The sequence below is a fragment of the Cherax quadricarinatus genome, chromosome 74, assembly GCF_038502225.1.
Source record: "Cherax quadricarinatus isolate ZL_2023a chromosome 74, ASM3850222v1, whole genome shotgun sequence".
Classification (NCBI taxonomy): domain Eukaryota; kingdom Metazoa; phylum Arthropoda; class Malacostraca; order Decapoda; family Parastacidae; genus Cherax; species Cherax quadricarinatus.
The window spans coordinates 22684456-22708512 of NC_091365.1; the positions used below are offsets into that span (position 1 = coordinate 22684456).

The window sequence follows — 24057 nt, forward strand, 5'->3', positions numbered from 1 at the left end:
ACGTAAATAATTTGAGAGTGTGCTGGGTGATTAGGTCATCAATACAGCTTAAGACATTCTGCTTGGCTTCAAGGCAAAGCTTTGTTTGTGATTTTTTTTTGGGGGGAGGAGGGGAGTGAATAGCGATTTGGAATTGGGTAATATCCCTTGGAGCGGGAAATTGCCACTGTTGCCTTACTTGACATAGATCATGTATATGGTTCATGTGGACGTCAATTACAGTTTTTCATGATCCGTCTGGAGTAGTGCTCACCAGTGCTGAGGAAAGTTCGGAGGGCTTCTGTGTAGGGGTTTGAATGGACTTACCTGATCATAGTGACCCCAGTGAGGACAGTTCTTTCAGTGACATGATCTCTGATGCTTGGAATATCAAGTTCTTTCCGCATGTTACAAAATTTGGCAGTACAAGGGCATCCTAGGCTGACTATTATTGCTTCGTTCTGCATTTTTCCAGCTCTTCAAGCTGACACAAGATCAAGTAGTGGTGCGGCATTATCCACCAGTGAACTAATATAAGCAAAATACATCATTTTCACATTTTTGACATTAGCACCATACTTGGGATGAAAACCTGCCACAGGTCTTTATTTGTATTGATGGCAAAGTCTTGATACAAAAAATCCACGTAATGGAACCTCTGAGCCTAGATACCTGTATCGAGTTACATATGGTAGTAGAGACCCATCATGCAACTGGATCCTGCTGACTGCGCCTCTCTGTCGAGGAGGAACCCTGTTAATATCTTGGTTTTCTCAGTAGAGATAATCAATCCCACTTCCTGACACGAGATTAGTGTTGGAGAATCCGGTGGTGTGAGTCATTATATCATAAGCAAATGCTTTAATAAATGCTATGCCTAGCCAGTCTGATCATATAATGATCAGGCTGGCTAGGTATAGCATAGGGAGGGTATCTCCCTATGAGATTCCTGATTCAAAGTCTTTAGTTACGCTTCTATGTCCGTGGAGCAATACAGTAGACTTTCTGTGGGACAGGTAGCTTTTAATCCAGCGGATTATAGCATAAGTATGGTCAATGATTGTAGTGTAGTAGCTGTCAGTGGTTATGCAATGATGCACGCTCTTCCATGCATGAAACCATACAACTGGTGAGACAGAAATTGTTTGATTCTCTGCATGAGACTTGAATATAGTAGCCACAGTATACAAATATAGCAGTCATAGCACTTGAATATAGTAACTATAGCACTTGAATATAACAGTCTCAGTATATCAGTATATTTGTTACATAGTAGTCATGGTGTTGATGTGTTGTGGGATTTGTAAAGCTGATCAGTATTTGCTGCTGCGTTCTAAGGTTTCATGATCGTGTCAAGGCTTTGACTGCTCCACTGGTGCTCTCATTTACTTGGACGCTGATAATGATAGGCTGTCTTTTTATTCATCATCATCATCATCATTGTCTTCATTTTTTTTCGTCATCTTCATTACCAATTATTGTTAAACTCTTGTGGGTCATTGATCACCTACAGTAAAATGGAGGCAAGGCAAAACCTTTGGTCAAAAATAAAAAACCGAAATTGAGTTAAAACGCGAAAGAAATTAAATACCACTTCTCTAGATCTGTCGCAGATGACTAAAGTCCCGGGTAGAATGTAGTACTGTAAACAACGTTTACATTATTACAAATATGATGCATAACATTCCACATGAAGGGCTTTTAATTCCTCTATTTATCAAATACAGTTTTGTAATCTACTGATCATTCTCAAAGACAGTAATCTACTGTTCACTTTTCTTTCAGAATATTTCATCGTCCACAGTAATTTTTATAATAGTGTATGCTATCTTTGTTGATGTTTTTAATGTAGCAAGAACAGATATCTGCGGCACTGCACCCAATACATTATTTTAACTAGCACTGACTCGAAGTATTTTATCAAGAATTCTTACTTCCTCCGCAGGCCGAAGTATACAAGCCTTTGCCACTTGTCATCTTTGGTGTGTTGTCCGCAGTGTCGGGTTGTCTGGTTGTCTTCCTGCCAGAAACTGTTGGCTGTAAATTGCCACAAACATTACCAGAAAGTGAAGCTTTTGGCACGTGAGTATTTTTCACAAATAAATGATAACTTTCGTGAACTGGATTGTGAGACTGGTACATAATAACCAATGTTTGTAAGTTATTTTCTCTATAATGTAAGAATGATTATTAGTGGACTTACGCTAAAATTCTAAGTGCGCTTAGGACTAATATTAGTTGTGAAAAAAAATAATTTTAACTCAAAATTTTGTTTGTGATAAGTTGTTAAATAAAGTATATTAAGTTTCTTTATAGGTTAAAGGTAATAAAATGCTTAAAATTACTACTAAGGTTCAATTATTCTTTTATCAAATATCATAATTAAAGGCGGATTATATGAATTATAAATTATGAATTATTTATGCAATGAAAATTTAATAGGAGAAATTGTAATGTTACTTTTGTGAACATCAGTGAGTGCTATTCTACAGTCATTTATAACTATTCTACAGTCATTTATAACTATTCTACAGTCATTTATAACTATTCTACAGTCATTTATAACTATTCTACAGTCATTTATAACTATTCTACAGTCATTTATAACTATTCTACAGTCATTTATAACTATTCTACAGTCATTTACAACTATTCTACAGTCATTTATAACTATTCTACAGCCATTTATAACTATTCTACAGTCATTTATAACTATTCTACAGTCATTTATAACTATTCTACAGTCATTTATAACTATTCTACAGTCATTTATAACTATTCTACAGTCATTTATAACTATTCTACAGTCATTTATAACTATTCTACAGTCATTTATAACTATTCTACAGTCATTTATAACTATTCTACAGTCATTTATAACTATTCTACAGTCATTTATAACTATTCTACAGTCATTTATAACTATTCTACAGTCATTTATAACTATTCTACAGTCATTTATAACTATTCTACAGTCATTTATAACTATTCTACAGTCATTTACAACTATTCTACAGTCATTTATAACTATTCTACAGCCATTTATAACTATTCTACAGTTATTTATAACTATTCTACAGTCTTTTATAACTATTCTACAGTCATTTATAACTATTCTACAGTCATTTATAACTATTCTACAGTCATTTATAACTATTCTACAGTCATTTACAACTATTCTACAGTCATTTATAACTGTGATGAATGGTTTGAAAAACCGACAAGTTGAAGATTGAGACACTTATGCAGCATCATGGGATCTTGTTACAAAGAATTCTTCAACACTTGTTCAACCTTTGGACGAAGACCTACTTCGACTAGTGGATGGTACCACTATGACCCCGCCTCCATCTGCTTCACGTCACCTCACTACAGTATATAAGCCACGTCTACGGCCCTATGCTGTACTTTCTACAAGATTGATGGACTGAACACATCGACTCCAGGTTGAGGGACTGATTACCTCATTCTCCTCCTCTCCTTACGCCTTCCTCTTTGTATTGGACTGATGAAGCCACTGTGTGGCGAAACGTTTCCTGAATAAAGATTTCCATATGCTGCACAAGTGTCTCAATCTTCAACTTGTCGGTTTTTCAAACCATTCATCACAACTGTCGGACACTGCAGCATCATGGGATCTTGTTACAAAGAATTCTTCAACACTTGTTCAACCTTTGGACGAAGACCTACTTCGACTAGTGGATGGTACCACTATGACCCCGCCTCCATCTGCTTCACGTCACCTCACTACAGTATATAAGCCACGTCTACGGCCCTATGCTGTACATTCTACAAGATTGATGGACTGAACACATCGACTCCAGGTTGAGGGACTGATTACCTCATTCTCCTCCTCTCCTTACGCCTTCCTCTTTGTATTGGACTGATGAAGCCACTGTGTGGCGAAACGTTTCCTGAATAAAGATTTCCATATGCTGCACAAGTGTCTCAATCTTCAACTTGTCGGTTTTTCAAACCATTCATCACAACTGTCGGACACTGCAGCATCATGGGATCTTGTTACAAAGAATTCTTCAACACTTGTTCAACCTTTGGACGAAGACCTACTTCGACTAGTGGATGGTACCACTATGACCCCGCCTCCATCTGCTTCACGTCACCTCACTACAGTATATAAGCCACGTCTACGGCCCTATGCTGTACATTCTACAAGATTGATGGACTGAACACATCGACTCCAGGTTGAGGGACTGATTACCTCATTCTCCTCCTCTCCTTACGCCTTCCTCTTTGTATTGGACTGATGAAGCCACTGTGTGGCGAAACGTTTCCTGAATAAAGATTTCCATATGCTGCATAAGTGTCTCAATCTTCAACTTGTCGGTTTTTCAAACCATTCATCACAACTGTCGGACACTGCAGCATCATGGGATCTTGTTACAAAGAATTCTTCAACACTTGTTCAACCTTTGGACGAAGACCTACTTCGACTAGTGGATGGTACCACTATGACCCCGCCTCCATCTGCTTCACGTCACCTCACTACAGTATATAAGCCACGTCTACGGCCCTATGCTGTACATTCTACAAGATTGATGGACTGAACACATCGACTCCAGGTTGAGGGACTGATTACCTCATTCTCCTCCTCTCCTTACGCCTTCCTCTTTGTATTGGACTGATGAAGCCACTGTGTGGCGAAACGTTTCCTGAACAAAGATTTCCATATGCTGCATAAGTGTCTCAATCTTCATTTATAACTATTCTACAGCCATTTATAACTATTCTACAGTCATTTATAACTATTCTGCAGTCATTTATAACTATTCTACAGTCATTTATAACTATTCTACAGTCATTTATAACTATTCTACAGTCATTTAAAACTATTCTACAGTCATTTATAACTTTTCTACAGTCATTTATAACTATTCTCCATCATTTATAACTATTCTACAGCCATTTATAACTATTCTACAGTCATTTATAACTATTCTACAGTCATTTATAACTATTCTACAGTCATTTACAACTATTCTACAGTCATTTATAACTATTCTACAGCCATTTATAACTATTCTACAGTCATTTATAACTATTCTACAGTCATTTATAACTATTCTACAGCCATTTATAACTATTGTACAGTCATTTATAACTATTCTACAGTCATTTATAACTATTCTACAGTCATTTTTAACTATTCTACAGTCATTTATAACTATTCTACAGTCATTTACAACTATTCTACAGTCATTTATAACTATTCTACAGACATTTATAACTATTCTACAGTCATTTATAGCTATTCTACAGTCATTTATAACTATTCTACAGTCATTTATAACTATTCTACAGCCATTTATAACTATTCTACAGTCATTTATAACTATTCTACAGTCATTTATAAGTATTCTACAGTCATTTACAACTATTCTACAGTCATTTATAACTATTCTACAGCCATTTATAACTAATCTACAGTCATTTATAACTATTCTACAGTCATTTATAACTATTCTACAGTCATTTATAACTATTCTACAGTCATTTATAACTATTCTACAGTCATTTATAACTATTCTACAGTCATTTATAACTATTCTACAGTCATTTATAACTATTCTACAGTCATTTATAACTATTCTACAGTCATTTATAACTATTCTACAGTCATTTACAACTATTCTACAGTCATTTATAACTATTCTACAGCCATTTATAACTATTCTACAGTTATTTATAACTATTCTACAGTCTTTTATAACTATTCTACAGTCATTTATAACTATTCTACAGTCATTTATAACTATTCTACAGTCATTTATAACTATTCTACAGTCATTTATAACTATTCTACAGTCATTTATAACTATTCTACAGTCATTTATAACTATTCTACAGTCATTTATAACTATTCTACAGTCATTTACAACTATTCTACAGTCATTTATAACTATTCTACAGCCATTTATAACTATTCTACAGTTATTTATAACTATTCTACAGTCTTTTATAACTATTCTACAGTCATTTATAACTATTCTACAGTCATTTATAACTATTCTACAGTCATTTATAACTATTCTACAGTCATTTATAACTATTCTACAGTCATTTATAACTATTCTACAGCCATTTATAACTATTGTACAGTCATTTATAACTATTCTACAGTCATTTATAACTATTCTACAGTCATTTATAACTATTCTAGAGTCATTTATAACTATTCTACAGTCATTTACAACTATTCTACAGTCATTTATAACTATTCTACAGACATTTATAACTATTCTACAGTCATTTATAGCTATTCTACAGTCATTTATAACTATTCTACAGTCATTTATAACTATTCTACAGCCATTTATAACTATTCTACAGTCATTTATAACTATTCTACAGTCATTTATAAGTATTCTACAGTCATTTACAACTATTCTACAGTCATTTATAACTATTCTACAGCCATTTATAACTAATCTACAGTCATTTGTAACTATTCTACAGTCATTTATAACTATTCTACAGCCATTTATAACTATTCTACAGTCATTTATAACTATTCTACAGTCATTTATAACTATTCTACAGTCATTTATAACTATTCTACAATCATTTATAACTATTCTACAGTCATTTACAACTATTCTACAGCCATTTATAACTATTCTACAGTCATTTATAACTATTCTAGTCATTTATAACTATTCTACAGTCATTTATAACTATTCTACAGTCATTTATAACTATTCTACAGTCATTTATAACTATTCTACAGTCATTTATAACTATTCTACAGTCATTTATAACTATTCTACAGCCATTTATAACTATTCTACAGTCATTTACAACTATTCTACAGTCATTTATAACTATTCTACAGTCATTTATAACTATTCTGCTTTTATAACCATTCTACAGTCATTTGTAACTATTCTACATTTATAACTATTCTACAATCATTTATAACTATTCTACAGTCATTTATAACTATTCTACAGTCATTTATAACTATTCTACAGTCATTTATAACAATCTACAGTCATTTATAAATATTCTACAGTCATTTATAACTATTCTGCAGTCATTTATAACTATTCTACAGTCATTTATAACTATTCTGCAGTCATTTATAACTATTCTACAGTCATTTATAACTATTGTGCATTTATAACTATTCTACAGTCATTTATAACTATTCTGCAGTCATTTATAACTATTCTACAGTCATTTATAATTATTCTACAGTCATTTATAACTATTCTACAGTCATTTATAACTATTCTACAGTCATTTATAACTATTGTACAGTCATTTATAACTATTCTAAAGTCATTTGTAACTATTCTACAGTCATTTATAATTATTCCACAGTCATTTATAACTAATCTGCAATCATTAATAATATTCTACAGCCATTTATAACTATTCTACATTCATTTAAATCTATTCTACAGTCATTTATAACTATTCTGCAATCATTAATAACTATTATACAGCCATTTATAACTATTCTACAGTCATTTATAACTATTCTACAGCCATTTATAACTATTCTACAGCCATTTATAACTATTATACAGTCATTTATAACTATTCTGCAATCATTAATAACTATTATACAGCCATTTATAACTATTCTACAGTCATTTATAACTATTCTGGAATCATTAATAATATTCTACAGTCATTTATAACTATTCTTCAGTCATTTATAACTATTCTACAGTCATTTATAACTATTCTGCAATCATTAATAATATTCTACAGTCATTTATAACTATTCTACAGTCATTTATAACTATTCTACAGTCATTTATAACGATTCTACAGCCATTTATAACTATTCTACAGTCATTTATAACTATTCTACAGTCATTTATAATTATTCTACAGTCATTTATAACTATTCTACAGTCATTTATAACTATTCTACAGTCATTTATAACTATTCTACAGTCATTTACAACTATTCTACAGTCATTTATAACTATTCTACAGACATTTATAACTATTCTACAGTCATTTATAACTATTCTACAGTCATTTATAACCATTCTACAGTCATTTATAACTATTCTACAGCCATTTATAACTATTCTAGTCATTTATAACTATTCTACAGTCATTTATAACTATTCTACAGTCATTTACAACTATTCTACAGTCATTTATAACTATTCTACAGCCATTTATAACTATTCTACAGTTATTTATAACTATTCTACAGTCATTTATAACTATTCTACAGCCATTTATAACTATTCTATAGTCATTTATAACTATTCTACAGTCATTTATAACTATTCTACAGTCATTTATAACTATTCTACAGTCATTTACAACTATTCTACAGTCATTTATAACTATTCTACAGCCATTTATAACTATTCTACAGTCATTTATAACTATTCTACAGTCATTTATAACTATTCTACAGTCATTTATAACTATTCTACAGTCATTTATAACTATTCTACAGTCATTTATAACTATTCTACAGTCATTTATAACTATTCTACAGCCATTTATAACTATTCTACGGTCATTTATAACTATTGTACAGTCATTTATAACTATTCTACAGTCATTTATAACTATTCTACAGTCATTTATAACTACTATACAGTCATTTATAACTATTCTACAGTCATTTATAACTATTCTACAGTCATATATAACTATTCTACAGTCATTTTAACTATTCTACAGTCATTTATAACTATTCTACAGTCATTTATAACTATTTTACAGTCATTTATAACTATTCTACAGTCATGTATAACTATTCTACAGTCATTTATAACTATTCTACAGTCATTTATAACTATTCTGCAGCCATTTATAACTATTCTACAGTCATTTACAACTATTCTACAGTCATTTATAAGTATTCTACAGTCATTTATAATTATTCTGCATTTATAACCATTCTACAGTTATTTATAACTATTCTACATTTATAACTATTCTACAATCATTTGTAACTATTCTACAGTCATTTATAACTATTCTGCAGTCATTTATAACTATTCTACAGTCATTTATAACTATTCTGCATTTATAACTATTCTACAGTCATTTATAACTATTCTGCAGCCATTTATAACTATTCTACAGTCATTTATAACTATTCTACAGTCATTTATAACTATTCTACAGTCATTTATAACTATTCTACAGTCATTTATAACTATTCTACAGTCATTTATAACTATTCTGCAGTCATTTATAACTATTCTACAGTCATTTATAACTATTCTGCATTTATAACTACTCTACAGTCATTTATAAATATTCTGCAATCATTAGTAACTATTATACAGCCATTTATAACTATTCTACAGTCATTTATAACTATTCTACAGCCATTTATAACTATTCTACAGCCATTTATAACTATTCTACAGTCTTTGTAGATGAATGGTTCAGAGAACCGACATGTTGATAAATTAGACACATGTGCAACTCTTGGGTATCTTTATTGAGGAAACGTTTCGCCACACAGTGGCTTCATCAGTCCATACAAAGGAGAATCTTGAAGAATATGAGGAGAATGAGGTAATCAGTCCCTCAACCTTGAGGGACTGATGGACTGATCACATCGACTCAAGGTTGAGGGACTGATTACCTCATTCTCCTCCTATTCTTCAAGATTCTCCTTTGTATGGACTGATGAAGCCACTGTGTGGCGAAACGTTTCCTCAATAAAGATACCCAAGAGTTGCACATGTGTCTAATTTATTCTACAGTCATTTATAACTATTCTGCAATCATTAATAACTATTATACAGCCATTTATAACTATTCTACAGTCATATATAACTATTCTGGAATCATTAATAATATTCTACTGTCATTTATAACTATTCTTCAGTCATTTATAACTATTCTACAGTCATTTATAACTCTTCTGAAGTCATTTATAACTATTCTACAGTCATTTATAACTATTCTGCATTTATAACTATTCTACAGTCATTTATAACTATTCTGCAGTCATTTATAACTATTCTACAGTCATTTATAACTATTCTGCAGTCATTTATAACTATTCTACAGTCATTTATAACTATTCTGCATTTATAACTATTCTACAGTCATTTATAACTATTCTGCAGTCATTTATAACTATTCTACAGTCATTTATAACTATTCTACAGTCATTTACAACTATTCTACAGTCATTTATAACTATTCTACAGCCATTTATAACTATTCTACAGTCATTTATAACTATTCTACAGTCATTTATAACTATTCTACAGTCATTTATAACTATTCTACAGTCATTTATAACTATTCTACAGTCATTTATAACTATTCTACAGTCATTTATAACTATTCTACAGCCATTTATAACTATTCTACGGTCATTTATAACTATTCTACCGTCATTTATAACTATTCTACAGTCATTTATAACTATTCTACAGTCATTTATAACTACTATACAGTCATTTATAACTATTCTACAGTCATTTATAACTATTCTACAGTCATTTATAACTATTCTACAGTCATTTTAACTATTCTACAGTCATTTATAACTATTCTACAGTCATTTATAACTATTTTACAGTCATTTATAACTATTCTACAGTCATTTATAACTATTCTACAGTCATTTATAACTATTCTACAGTCATTTATAACTATTCTGCAGCCATTTATAACTATTCTACAGTCATTTACAACTATTCTACAGTCATTTATAAGTATTCTACAGTCATTTATAATTATTCTGCATTTATAACCATTCTACAGTCATTTATAACTATTCTACAGTCATTTATAACTATTCTACAGTCATTTATAACTATTCTACAGTCATTTATAACTATTCTGCAGTCGTTTATAACTATTCTACAGTCATTTATAACTATTCTGCATTTATAACTATTCTACAGTCATTTATAACTATTCTGCAGCCATTTATAACTATTCTACAGTCATTTATAACTATTCTACAGTCATTTATAACTATTCTACAGTCATTTATAACTATTCTACAGTCATTTATAACTATTCTGCAGTCATTTATAACTATTCTACAGTCATTTATAACTATTCTGCATTTATAACTACTCTACAGTCATTTATAACTATTCTGCAATCATTAGTAACTATTATACAGCCATTTATAACTATTCTACAGTCATTTATAACTATTCTACAGCCATTTATAACTATTCTACAGCCATTTATAACTATTCTACAGTCTTTGTAGATGAATGGTTCAGAGAACCGACATGTTGATAAATTAGACACATGTGCAACTCTTGGGTATCTTTATTGAGGAAACGTTTCGCCACACAGTGGCTTCATCAGTCCATACAAAGGAGAATCTTGAAGAATATGAGGAGAATGAGGTAATCAGTCCCTCAACCTTGAGGGACTGATGGACTGATCACATCGACTCAAGGTTGAGGGACTGATTACCTCATTCTCCTCCTATTCTTCAAGATTCTCCTTTGTATGGACTGATGAAGCCACTGTGTGGCGAAACGTTTCCTCAATAAAGATACCCAAGAGTTGCACATGTGTCTAATTTATTCTACAGTCATTTATAACTATTCTGCAATCATTAATAACTATAATACAGCCATTTATAACTATTCTACAGTCATATATAACTATTCTGGAATCATTAATAATATTCTACTGTCATTTATAACTATTCTTCAGTCATTTATAACTATTCTACAGTCATTTATAACTCTTCTGAAGTCATTTATAACTATTCTACAGTCATTTATAACTATTCTGCATTTATAACTATTCTACAGTCATTTATAACTATTCTGCAGTCATTTATAACTATTCTACAGTCATTTATAACTATTCTGCAGTCATTTATAACTATTCTACAGTCATTTATAACTATTCTACAGTCATTTATAACTATTCTACAGTCATTTATAACTATTCTAAAGTCATTTATAACTATTCTACAGTCATTTATAATTATTCTACAGTCATTTATTACTATTCTGCAATCATTAATAATATTCTACAGCCATTTATAACTATTCTACAGTCATTTAAAACTATTCTACAGTCATTTATAACTATTCTGCAATCATTAATAACTATTATACAGCCATTTATAACTATTCTACAGTCATTTATAACTATTCTACAGCCATTTATAACTATTCTACAGCCATTTATAACTATTCTACAGTCATTTATAACTATTCTGCAATCATTAATAACTATTATACAGCCATTTATAACTATTCTACAGTCATTTATAACTATTCAGGAATCATTAATAATATTCTACTGTCATTTATAACTATTCTACAGTCATTTATAACTATTCTACAGTCATTTATAAGTATTCTACAGTCATTTATAACTATTGTACAGTCGTTTTTAACTATTCTACAGTCATTTATAACTATTCTACAGTCATTTATAACTATTCTACAGTGGTTTTTAACTATTCTACAGTCATTCATAACTATTCTACAGTCATTTATAACTATTCTGCAATCATTAAAAATATGCTACAGCCATTTATAACTATTCTACAGTCATTTATACCTATTGTACAGTCATTTTTAACTATTCTATAGTCATTTATGACTATTCTACAGTCATTTATAACTATTCTGCAATCATTAATAACTATTCTACAGTCATTTATAACTATTCTACAGTCATTTATAACTATTCTACAGTTATTTTAACTATTCTACAGTCATCTATAACTATTCTACAGTCATTTATAACTATTAGCAGATGTACGATCGAGTCATCTCCCATTTTAGTGTTAATTAGACACATGTGCAACATCTGGATATTTTTATTGTAGACGTTTCGCCATCCAGTGACTTTATCAATACAGATTCTAGGACATAACTGAAAGACTGAAGAACTATATACAAAAAAATGAGGTGATCAGTCCCTCAGTCTTGAGGGACTGATTGGTGGGAGGAGCACCGTAGTTTTCACGACTACGGTGATCTTCACACCAACTGCAAGGGACTAATTATCTCATCTTCTGTATATAGTTCTTCTGTCTTCCAGTTATGTCTTTGAATTTGTATTGATAAAGCCACTGGATGGCGAAACGTCTACAATAAAGATACCCAGATGTTGCACATGTGTCTAATTTTGATCTTGTCGGTAATGTCTACAATTCACGTATATTTCAGTGTTGAATAACCTACACGAATTTTACACTTCAATAACACTGGTCTGTATTTGGAATGTTTTAAATCTTTATTTTTATTCATGGTTGTGATCCTACATGTTCTTGGGCTGCTGATTGTAAATATCTGAACCATTTTGCTCTATCACGTAAGGATTTTGAATAAAATATAAATTAATGATAATAAAAAATGTAAATTTTTAATGAATTGTTAATTTATTAAAATTGGGCAAATAATTATGGAAAAACATATTCTCTTAGTTTTAAGAACATATGAATTCCAAATCAACATGAATCAAATCAAATGATTTTATTTAAAAAGATATATATGCTCCTCATTTGATGTGGAGTGGTGGCAGCAGATTTTTTTTTTGGTGTCAACTAGTGGTACAGTTTTCACGTTGTAATTTCCGGTAAGAAGCTGGTTCTTGGTGGTCAATCTTTATGTTCATAGTGGTGGCTGTCTGCCCTACTATCCCAAAGACACAGAAAACAGCGATACTTGGTGTATCCACCTTGATGACCTATTAAGAACTTAAGAAAGAAGGTCCAATTCTCCCACCGGCTTAAGCCAATGCCTTGACCTAGTGAGGTCAGACACGTCACTTAGGGGAGGAGCAGTGCATCTGACCTAGTAGCATAAACTAGTCAGGTCCAACTGACATCCACCCACACCCACTCATGTATTTTTCCAACCTATTTTTAAAACTACACAACGTCTTGGCGTCGATGATGGTACTCGGGAGTTTGTTCCACTCATCCAGAACTCTATTACCAAACCAGTGCTTCCCTATATCCTTCCTGAATCTGAATTTTTCCAGATAAAGGCATTGCTGCTAGTTCTGTCTATGTTAGATTTTTAGCATGCTATTTACATCCCCTTTATTTATTCTTGTTTTCTATTTATACACCTCGATCATATCCCTCCTAATTTTACGCCTTTCTAGAGAGTGCAGGTTCAGGGCCCTCAGTCTATCCTCATAGGGAAGATTTCTGATACATGGGATCAACTTTATCATCCTCCTCTGTACGTTTTCCAGTGCATTTATATCCATTCTGTAATACGGTGACCAAAACTGTGCAGCATAATCTAAATGAGGCCTAACCAAAGTTAACAAAAAAAGAAAAAAAGAAAAAGGCACAATACCGAGACTGGAACGATACACAAATAACCCGCACATAGAAGAGAGGAGCTTACGACGACGTTTCGGTCCGACTTGGACCATTTACAAAGTCACACTAACGAAAAGGAGAGCAGGATGGGTGTATATATAGGCAGGAGGTGGTAGTAGTAGTGGTAGTAGTCGAGGCGGAAGGTAGAAGTAGTGGGGAGGTAGTAAGAGGAGGAGGAACCAGTCAAATACTAAGAAAGAGGAGCACTGCAAGGGAGCTGGTGCCCACAGAGGGAAAAAGGAAGAACACCGAGGGGGGGGGGATAAATAAATAAAGAAGGAACAAATACACAGGGCAGAAGAAAGACAACCTGTGGCATGCAAAGAGTACGTAACCTTTATTCGGCGCATGGACACACCCTCATTTACAGGCTATCTCCCCCAACCAGCGAACCAGGTTGCTAAGAGTTGATGATGGGGCCCCATCGTTCAACTAGTGACCAGGTTCTAGCCAATAAGAAGGTGGGATTGACAATCGCAGAGGTTATGTGGATACCGCTCTCCTGTCTGCCCTTGTCATTCCCACTCTAGAGCTGGTTGAAGCACGGTCTGCTATCTTGTGGCTTCTATTTCTGCCTTGCTTACCGTGGAGTGCACTATATTTATCACTGTACATAGTGTACATATTGCTGTTATAATTGGTGAAGGATAATATAAGTCTAAACTTTTTCTACTGTGTTTATTTGCTCCCATTACACCTGGGATAACAGGCCATTTGAAATCCTAGGTTGTAATATGGGTAGCCTGTCCGAGAGCTGGACTTAGAGAAACGGTTGAGCTTAGGGTGAAGCTTGTAGCAGGAACATTGTGTAGCTTGCTGTTTCGCTTCGCTTTACAAATTTTGCGTGTCAGTTGCTTATGATCAGCCTTGCTATTGTGTGATCGTTCAGCAGCTCGCTACTAGCTTGTTCAGTGTGCTCGCTTCGCTACGGTCAGTCTTGTGTGCAGTCGGCTTTGCTTGTATGCGTATTCTGCAATCGTACTGTGCATAGCTAAGCGTGTTCTGCAAATTAACGTGTTACGTTGGGGTATTCGTACTGTGCATAGCGAATAACTTATGCCACCTAGACGAGTCAGACGCCTGGTGTCGGCATATACTTTGCATAACCTACCTAAATTGTCCCTACAGCGTTGTTGGCAAATTGCTCGTTCCATTGGCATTCCCTATAAACGCACTCTTACAGCTGCGCAACTGCGTTCACTTATTGCTGACATACTTATTGAAGAAGAGATGGCACATCAGACTCCTCCCTCTACGGGAGCTAGGGCAAAAACTACTATGTTCTCGCAGGAGGAAGATGATACACCTACGGAGCAAAATGGTCAGTATAGTGCAGCTGGGTTGTCTCAGGGTGAATCAGCGTCGTTGGCACTTCAGCTGGCAAAAATCAATCTTGAGCAAACTAGGGAACAGAGAGCATTCGCAAGGGAAGAATTTGATAGGGAAAGAGAAAGGAGGCAGTTTTCGCATTCTGTAAACGATTTCAGTTTACAAAAAGCAGTACAGCTTGTTCCCCGCTTCAATGAGGCCGAACCAGAGCAATTTTTCGAAAGCTTCGAAAATCAGGCTCGAGCCTTGAGGTGGCCGGAACAGCACTGGGCAGCGTTGGTTCATACAGCATTATTGGGTAAGGCACAGGAATTTACGTCGGTATTAACTGACGCTGAATTCTCTGATTATCAAGTAGTGAAGACCACAGTGTTGGGAGCATATACATGTATCCCAGCTAAATATCGTAAGACCTTCAAATTGAACAGGCGGCAGCTTGGTCAATCCCTGGTGGACTTTGTGAGACAGCAAACCAAAGCTTTTACCAGCTGGTATAAAGCGAGTGGTGTCTCTAACTTTGAGGAGCTGGTGCAGCTTATTCTGATTGATAACCTGCTGGAGTCTGTGGGACCAGAGGTTCGTGTCTTTCTGCAGGATCGTGACTTAACCACTGCATTGGAGGCGGCCAGGTTGGCTGATACCTTCGAAACGAACCGCTCCTTGTCCGAGCGGTCCCGTCTCTCTTTTCAACAGTCTGGCGTGAGCAGAGATCGACAACATTGGAGAATGAAGTGCCAGCCGGAGGGAGAGCGTCTACGACATCCAACCAAGTCACCTGGTGAGCCACGCTTCTCAACATATGGTCCCCCTGCGGAGAGGCAAACTACTTATGGAGCATCTCGACAACAATATCCAGAGAGGCACCAGCCAGAACGACACCACTTGCAACGTCATCAGGGAGTAAAGGGCAAGCCTGTCGTCTGCTTCAGGTGTAATAAAGTAGGTCATATCAGTTCCAACTGCTCCCAAAAACCTCAACCCATCGGGAAAATCTCTAATATCCCTAGTAACATGTCCCCTAGAGAAGTAGAAAAAGGTATGGCCCCTTATTATTGCGAAAGTCTTATTTCCCTTCAGGAAAACTCAGAACCAACTAAAGTAAATACCTTTAGAGATACTGGAGCATATTGCTCACTTGTCAGAGAAGGAATATTACCCCTTTCAGAGAATACTTCCTTGAATTCATCAGTTTTATTGGAAGCCTATGGAGGAACTATATATTCTGTTCCTTTGCATAAAATTTATGTACAGTGCAAATATTACACTGGGTACTTGACTGTAGGTATCTCAAAAGGATTTCCCATGAAAAATGCCATGTTATTACTGGGTAATAACATTACTACTGTTAGTTCGTGTCCTGAACCTATAATGATTAATGCTTCTCCAGTGTTGGCCATAACTCGGGCAACATCCCAAGGGCTGTCTGGGGAGAATGTTGACCTATCCTTGGACGACTCCGATCTCGGAATAGCCACGTTGTTTTATGAGACACACCGGCCGGAGTCTCGTAAATCAAGTGAACAGACCCCGATCAAGCCTTCCTATTCCCAGGTTGCAGGATTGCCAGATGTCTCTGTTTCCATGCCCGAGGGACTGTCCTTCCGGGAGGAACAACGTAAGGACCCTTCGTTAAAATTCGCTTTTGAGGCAGCCATGGGTAAATCCTCTTTGGGTCATCCAGTCAAGTATGAAGTTAAAAATGATTATTTGGTATGCACTGAGACTGGTAAGGAGACAGAGGGCCGGCAATTATACGACAGGTTAGTGGTTCCAACCAAGTATAGACCTCAGATATTAAATATAGCTCATAATACGTCATCAGGAGGTCACTTAGGAATTACAAAAACCTTGTATAGAATCACAAAAGAATTTTATTGGCCAACATTAAAGAAAGATGTGAAGAATCATATTAGGTGTTGCCGAGAATGTCAGCAAGTTGGAAAACCTGGACATTCTATTAAACCTGCACCTCTCCAACCCATACCTGCTGATGGAGAACCTTTTGCAGATTTAATTATAGATTGTGTAGGTCCACTACCTAAGTCAAAGTCTGGAAATCAGTATTTATTTACAATTATGGATAAAGTAACCAGATATCCTGAAGCGATCCCAATGCGTAGTATCAATACTAAAGCTATTCTCAAAGCTTTAACAAAATTCATTTCTTGTTTTGGCATTCCTAAAACTATACAAAGTGATCAAGGTACTAACTTCACTGCCAAAGCATTTAGGGAAGTATTAACTAGGTTAGGGATAATTCACAACTTATCCACTGCCTATCACCCTCAGTCCCAAGGCGCCTTGGAAAGATTCCACCAAACATTAAAAACAATGATGAGAAGTTTTTGCATGCACTTTCCGACAGATTGGGATGAATCTCTACCATTGTTGCTGTTCTCAGTACGAGAGACGGTGCAAGAGTCTACAGGGTATAGTCCGTTTGAGCTGATCTTTGGGCACAATGTACGAGGTCCTCTTCGGGTGCTCAAAGAAGGATGGATGGGAGAAGACGTAAGCTCAGCACTCTACAACCCGTCTTCAAGGTTGCAGGTGGCACGTGAGTTAGCCACGGCTAAGCTAAAGACAGCTCAAAGTAAGATGAAACAGAGGTATGACAGAAGTGCACAATTCCGCTCCTTCCATCCAGGAGACAAGGTGTTGGTGCAGGAACCTATACCTGGCCACACCTTGAAAGCTAGATTTACGGGACCTATGCAGATAGTAAGTAGATTATCTGATTTAAATTATGTGGTAGCTCCCATTGATAAGACCTCAAAAACAAAAACTTACCACATAAATCAAATCAAGGCCTTTCATACACCAGATAAAGTCCCAGTAATGACTCTGTCCTCTACCTCTGAGGACGACTCTGACTCTTTGCACTCTATCTCTGAAATTAATACTAAACTTTCAAATTCTGTCCTCCTCAAGGATCCTAGCCCGTTAATGGATGGATTATCTGAAATACAAGCAACCAATTTAACTGAGCTTCTACAGTCATATCCTAATATTTTTTCGGATGTGCCGAAAAAATGTACGTTAGGTTACCATGATGTAGATGTGGGAAAATCTAAACCAATTAAACTCTCCCCCTACAGAGCTAATCCTGAAAAGCAAAGGTTACTTCAGCAGGAAGTAGACTTCTTGTTAGAACATGGTTTAGTGGAGGAGTCGTCTAGTCCATGGGCTTCACCGTGCATCCTAGTAAAAAAGGCTGATGGAGGGTTTCGTATGTGCACAGACTACCGTAAAGTGAACGAGGTCACAATTACAGATGCTTACCCTCTTCCTCGTCTGGATGACGTAATTGACTTTGTGGGTAAGGCTACTTTTGTGTCCAAATTAGATCTCCTTAAAGGTTACTATCAGGTACCTTTGACAGATAAGGCGAAGGAAATCTCTGCCTTCGTGATTCCAGGAGGTCATTATCAGTATACAGTTACCCCCTTCGGAATGAAAAATTCCCCCTCTTCATTCCAGAAACTCGTCCATCAGGCTATTAAAGGACTTGAAGGCACGGCAGCATACCTAGATGATATTGTTGTGGTGTCTGATACTTGGGATCAACACCTACTTAGACTTAAAGCTCTGTTTGAGACCTTTAAGAATTCCCAATTAACAGTTAATTTGTCTAAATCTTCCTTTGGCCAGGCCACTGTCACTTTTCTAGGCCATGAAGAATCACAACACAAGGCTTATGCGTTGGACTCTCAGGCTGCAGCCCTACAATATTTTTATTAAATATATTGCCGGCAAAGAAAATGTGTTGGCAGACTCTTTGTCAAGAGTCTAGTTTAATATTTTATTTAGGTTAGGATGTATTTGTGGTAACCCCCCTTTCAAGCTCTTTTTTTTATCCCCTGATGTGGGGTTTTTTTTTAGTGAGGGGATACGGGCTACCGTCCGCTTGTATCTTGGACCTATGTTGGCTTATCTGACTGCTGTCTCACTCTGAGTTTAGGGTTTGGCTTTCAGGCACTAGGAAAGCTGAGCTCTATCTAAGAGTTGGATGGTGGAGAGGATAGGCGGTCCCATTATTTTGTGCCATGGCGGCACGGTTACCACTGGGAGGTGGCAGCCTAATCCTGAGCCTTCTCGGGGGTGGGGGTGTGGCATGCAAAGAGTACGTAACCTTTATTCGGCGCATGGACACACCCTCATTTACAGGCTATCTCCCCCAACCAGCGAACCAGGTTGCTAAGAGTTGATGATGGGGCCCCATCGTTCAACTAGTGACCAGGTTCTAGCCAATAAGAAGGTGGGATTGACAATCGCAGAGGTTATGTGGATACCGCTCTCCTGTCTGCCCTTGTCATTCCCACTCTAGAGCTGGTTGAAGCACGGTCTGCTATCTTGTGGCTTCTATTTCTGCCTTGCTTACCGTGGAGTGCACTATATTTATCACTGTACATAGTGTACATATTGCTGTTATAATTGGTGAAGGATAATATAAGTCTAAACTTTTTCTACTGTGTTTATTTGCTCCCATTACACCTGGGATAACAGGCCATTTGAAATCCTAGGTTGTAATACAACCCAAAGGAGAAAAAGGAAGGAGGAAAGGGGAAGAGGGAGGAAAAGAAGAAAAAAGGAGGAATCAAGTTAGGTCACGAGGGTTCTGAAGTTTGGAGCATTTTACAATGTAGTGGGAGAGGAAGGCATCTACAGAGACGAAGCCAGGACTAAGATTCATACAAGGAAAGTTGTGTATTAGGGGGGATTCAACCAGATGGCGACTGTTAAAGTTGGAAGTGCGGAAGACAGTTTTAGCAGAAGATCAGTCAATAGGATGACTGTGATCTCTGACGTGACAGAAAAGAGCATTGTTAGTGTCGACAAGCCTAACACTATTTTTGTGCTCCCTAAGTCTGTCAGAAAGAGATCGACCAGTTTCTCCAAAGTACTGAAGAGGACAGGAGGAGCAAGAAATAGAGTAGACACCAGGATCATCTGTAGAGGGAGGAGAGGTATGAAGGAGATTAGTGCGAGGAGTGTTAGTCTGGCGGAAAGTAAGCTTGATGTCTAAGGGACGGAGATAATTGTTGAGATTAGAAAGACCGGAAATATAGGGAAGGCAGAGGACAGAAGAGTTCCCAGGAGTAGAGAGTTTGGGAGAGAAGAAATTACGTTTAGCACGTGTGAAGGAAGAGTCGAGAGAGCGTCGCCGTAAGCTCCTCTCTTCTATTTGCGGGTTATTTGTGTAACCAAAGTTATATAGAGTTGAAGAACAACCTGAGGACTTCTGTTATTTATACTTCTTGATATGAAGCCAGGGATTATGTTATCTTTATTGCGAACACTAATGCACTGTTGTCTTAGTTTTAGATTATTGCTAACCAGAACACCTAAGTCCTTTTCACACTCCGTAATATTAAGATCTACATTGTTTAGTTTACATGTGGCATGGTTATTTTCTATCCAACATTTAGAATTTTGCATTTGTCTATATTAAACTGCATCTGCCACTTCTCCGATCACTGCATCAGTTTATTCAAATCATCCTGGAGTGCTCTAGTGTCCTCATTAGAATGAGCTGGACGGCCTATTTTGGTGTCATCAGCAAATTTGCTTATGTCGCTATTTATTCCCTCATCTATGTCGTTTATGTAAACTGTGAACAATTAGGGGCCCAGCACGGACCCTTGTTGGAGAACAATAACTTTTAAATCACCACAAATAAGAAAATTGTGATGATTCTGGTACTTGACTGCAGACATTAGTGTCTTCATATTTGAGTAAGTTTCTGACAGTTGGACAATACGGCCAACTGGTAAGCATTTTAATTGGTAATATATCACTTTCTCATTTACTTATGTTATACGAAAATAGAGAAGTAACTTTTTCGTATAACTTGACAACCTGATGTGATAAAGATGAATAAAAAAACACAATGAATCACTATTTCCATAAATACCGAGAAAGATACCATAGAGTCAATAAAAAAGTCATGCAGACCAGTGTTATAGACGACATACTTGACGGAGCCTGAATTAAGAAGCTAGACCAGACAGTTATGAGGCTAAAATTAACAAATAGACGGAAGAAACAGAAGGAACTAGACAGGAAGAAAACCTGAAATGGTAAATAAACTTGCATACCACATTATAATATAAATAATGACACAGCATCAATTCTAGCATCTGAAGAAAGGAGATACAAAAGGTTCTCTACCTGTTCTATATTTGATATTATTTAGATTCTAACATCTTTTTAACTATTAAGACAAATACGTTAGAGAGACGATCACAAACTATCATGGAGCATTATGAGTCATGCAGATCCTTTCACACTGAATTATTATATTAGTGGAAAGAGCTAAACCCATGAGGGTCAAGCAGAGCTGAATCGAAGTAAGGTTTGTGTTTTATAGTATTGACATGTGAATTATACTGTTTGCATTGATGTGTGCATTGATGTGCGCATTGAAGTGTGCACTGATGTGTGCATTGATGTGTGCATTAAAGTGTGCATTGATGTATGCATTGATATGTGCATTGAAGAGTACATTGATGTGTGCATTGATGTGTGCACTGATGTGTGCACTGATGTATGCATTGATATGTGCATTGAAGAGTAAATTGATGTGTGCATTGATGTGTGCATCGAAGTGTGCATTGATGTATGCATTGATATGTGCATTGAAGAGTACATTGATGTGTGCATTGATGTGTGCACTGATGTGTGCATTGATGTATGCATTGATATGTGCATTGAAGAGTACATTGATGTGTGCATTGATGAGTGCATTAATGTGTGCACTGATGTGTGCATTGATGTATGCATTGATATGTGCATTGAAGAGTACATTGATGTGTGCATTGATGTGTGCATTGATGTGTGCACTGATGTGTGCATTGATGTATGCATTGATATGTGCATTGAAGAGTACATTGATGTGTGCATTGATGTGTGCATTGATGTGTGTATTGATGTGCGCATTGATGTGTGCATTGACTTGTGCGTTGAAGAGTGCATTGATGTGTGCATTAATGTGTGCATTGATGTGTGCATTGATGTGTACATTGATGTGCGCATTAACGTGTGCATTGATGTGTGCATTAACGTGTGTATTGATGTGTGCATTAATGTGTGCATTGAAGTGTGCGTTGATGTGTGCATTGATGTGTGCACTGAGGTGTGCATCAATGCGTGCATTGATTTGTGCATTAATGTGTGCATTGACGTGTGCATTGATGTGTACATTGAATTGTGCATTAATGCGTGTATTGATGTATGCATTGATGTGCGGATTGAAGTGTGCATTGATGTGTGCATTAACGTGTGCATTGATGTGTGCATTAACGTGTGCATTGATGTGTGCATTGTGTGTACTGAAGTGTGAGTTGTTGTGTGCATTGATGTGCGTGTGAAGTGTGCATTGATGTGTGCATTGAAGTGTGCATTGATGGGTGCATTAATGTGTGCATTGAAGTGTGCATTGATGGGTGCATTAATGTGTGCATTGAAGTGTGCATTAATATTTGCATTGATGTGCGGATTGATGTGTGCATTGATGTGTTCATTGATGTGTGCATTAAGGTGTGCAGTGACGTGTGCATTGAAGTGTGCATTAATATATGCATTGAAGAGTGCATTGATGTGTGTGTTGATACGTGCATTGAAGAGTGCATTGATGTGTCCTTTGAAGTGTGCATTGATGTGTACGTTAACATGTGCATTGAAGTGTGCATTAATGTGTGCATTGATTTGTGCATTGATGTTTGAATTCATGCGTGCATGATGTGTGCATTGACGTGTGCATTGATGTGTGCATTGACGTGTGTAATAACGTGTGCATTGATGTGTGCATTAATGTAGGCATTGATGTGTGCACTGATACGTGCATTGAAGTGTGCATTGATGTGTGCATTTATGTGTGCATTGATTTGTGCATTGACGTGTGCGTTAATGTGTGCATTGATGTGCAGATTGAAGTGTGCATTGATGTGTGCATTAATGTATGCATTGATCTGTGCATTGATGTGTGCATTAATGTGTGCATTGATGTGCGGATTGAAGTGTGCATTGATCTGTGCATTGATGTGCAGATTGAAGTGTGCATTGATATGTGCATTGAAGTGTGCATTTATTTGAGCATTGAAGTGTGCATTAATGTGTGCATTGATGTTCGGATTGAAGTGTGCATTGATCTGTGCATTGATGTGTGCATTGAAGTATGCATTGATATGTGCATTAACGTGTGCATTGATATGTGCATTAATATGTGCGTTAATGTGTGCATTGATGTGTGCATTGAAAAGTGCATTATTGTGTGCATTGATGTGTGCGTTACAGTGAAGGTACACATATTAGAGTGAAGACGTGATATAGTGACATGTAGGTACACATATTATAGTGAAGACGTGATATAGTGACATGTAGGTACACATATTATAGTGAAGACGTGATATAGTGACATGTAGGTACACATATTACAGTGAAGACGT

At 35.7% G+C, this 24057-nt stretch overlaps 1 protein-coding gene across 1 annotated transcript in view; it reads left to right on the forward strand.

Moving 5' to 3' along the window:
- The window catches only part of LOC128700221 (organic cation transporter protein-like), a 205704-nt gene that overhangs the window by 173189 nt on the left and 8458 nt on the right, over positions 1–24057 (forward strand). The window contains exon 10 of the mRNA XM_070100826.1: positions 1925–2061. Coding sequence (XP_069956927.1) covers positions 1925–2061 — 137 coding nt within the window. The remainder of the gene's footprint in view (positions 1–1924; positions 2062–24057) is intronic.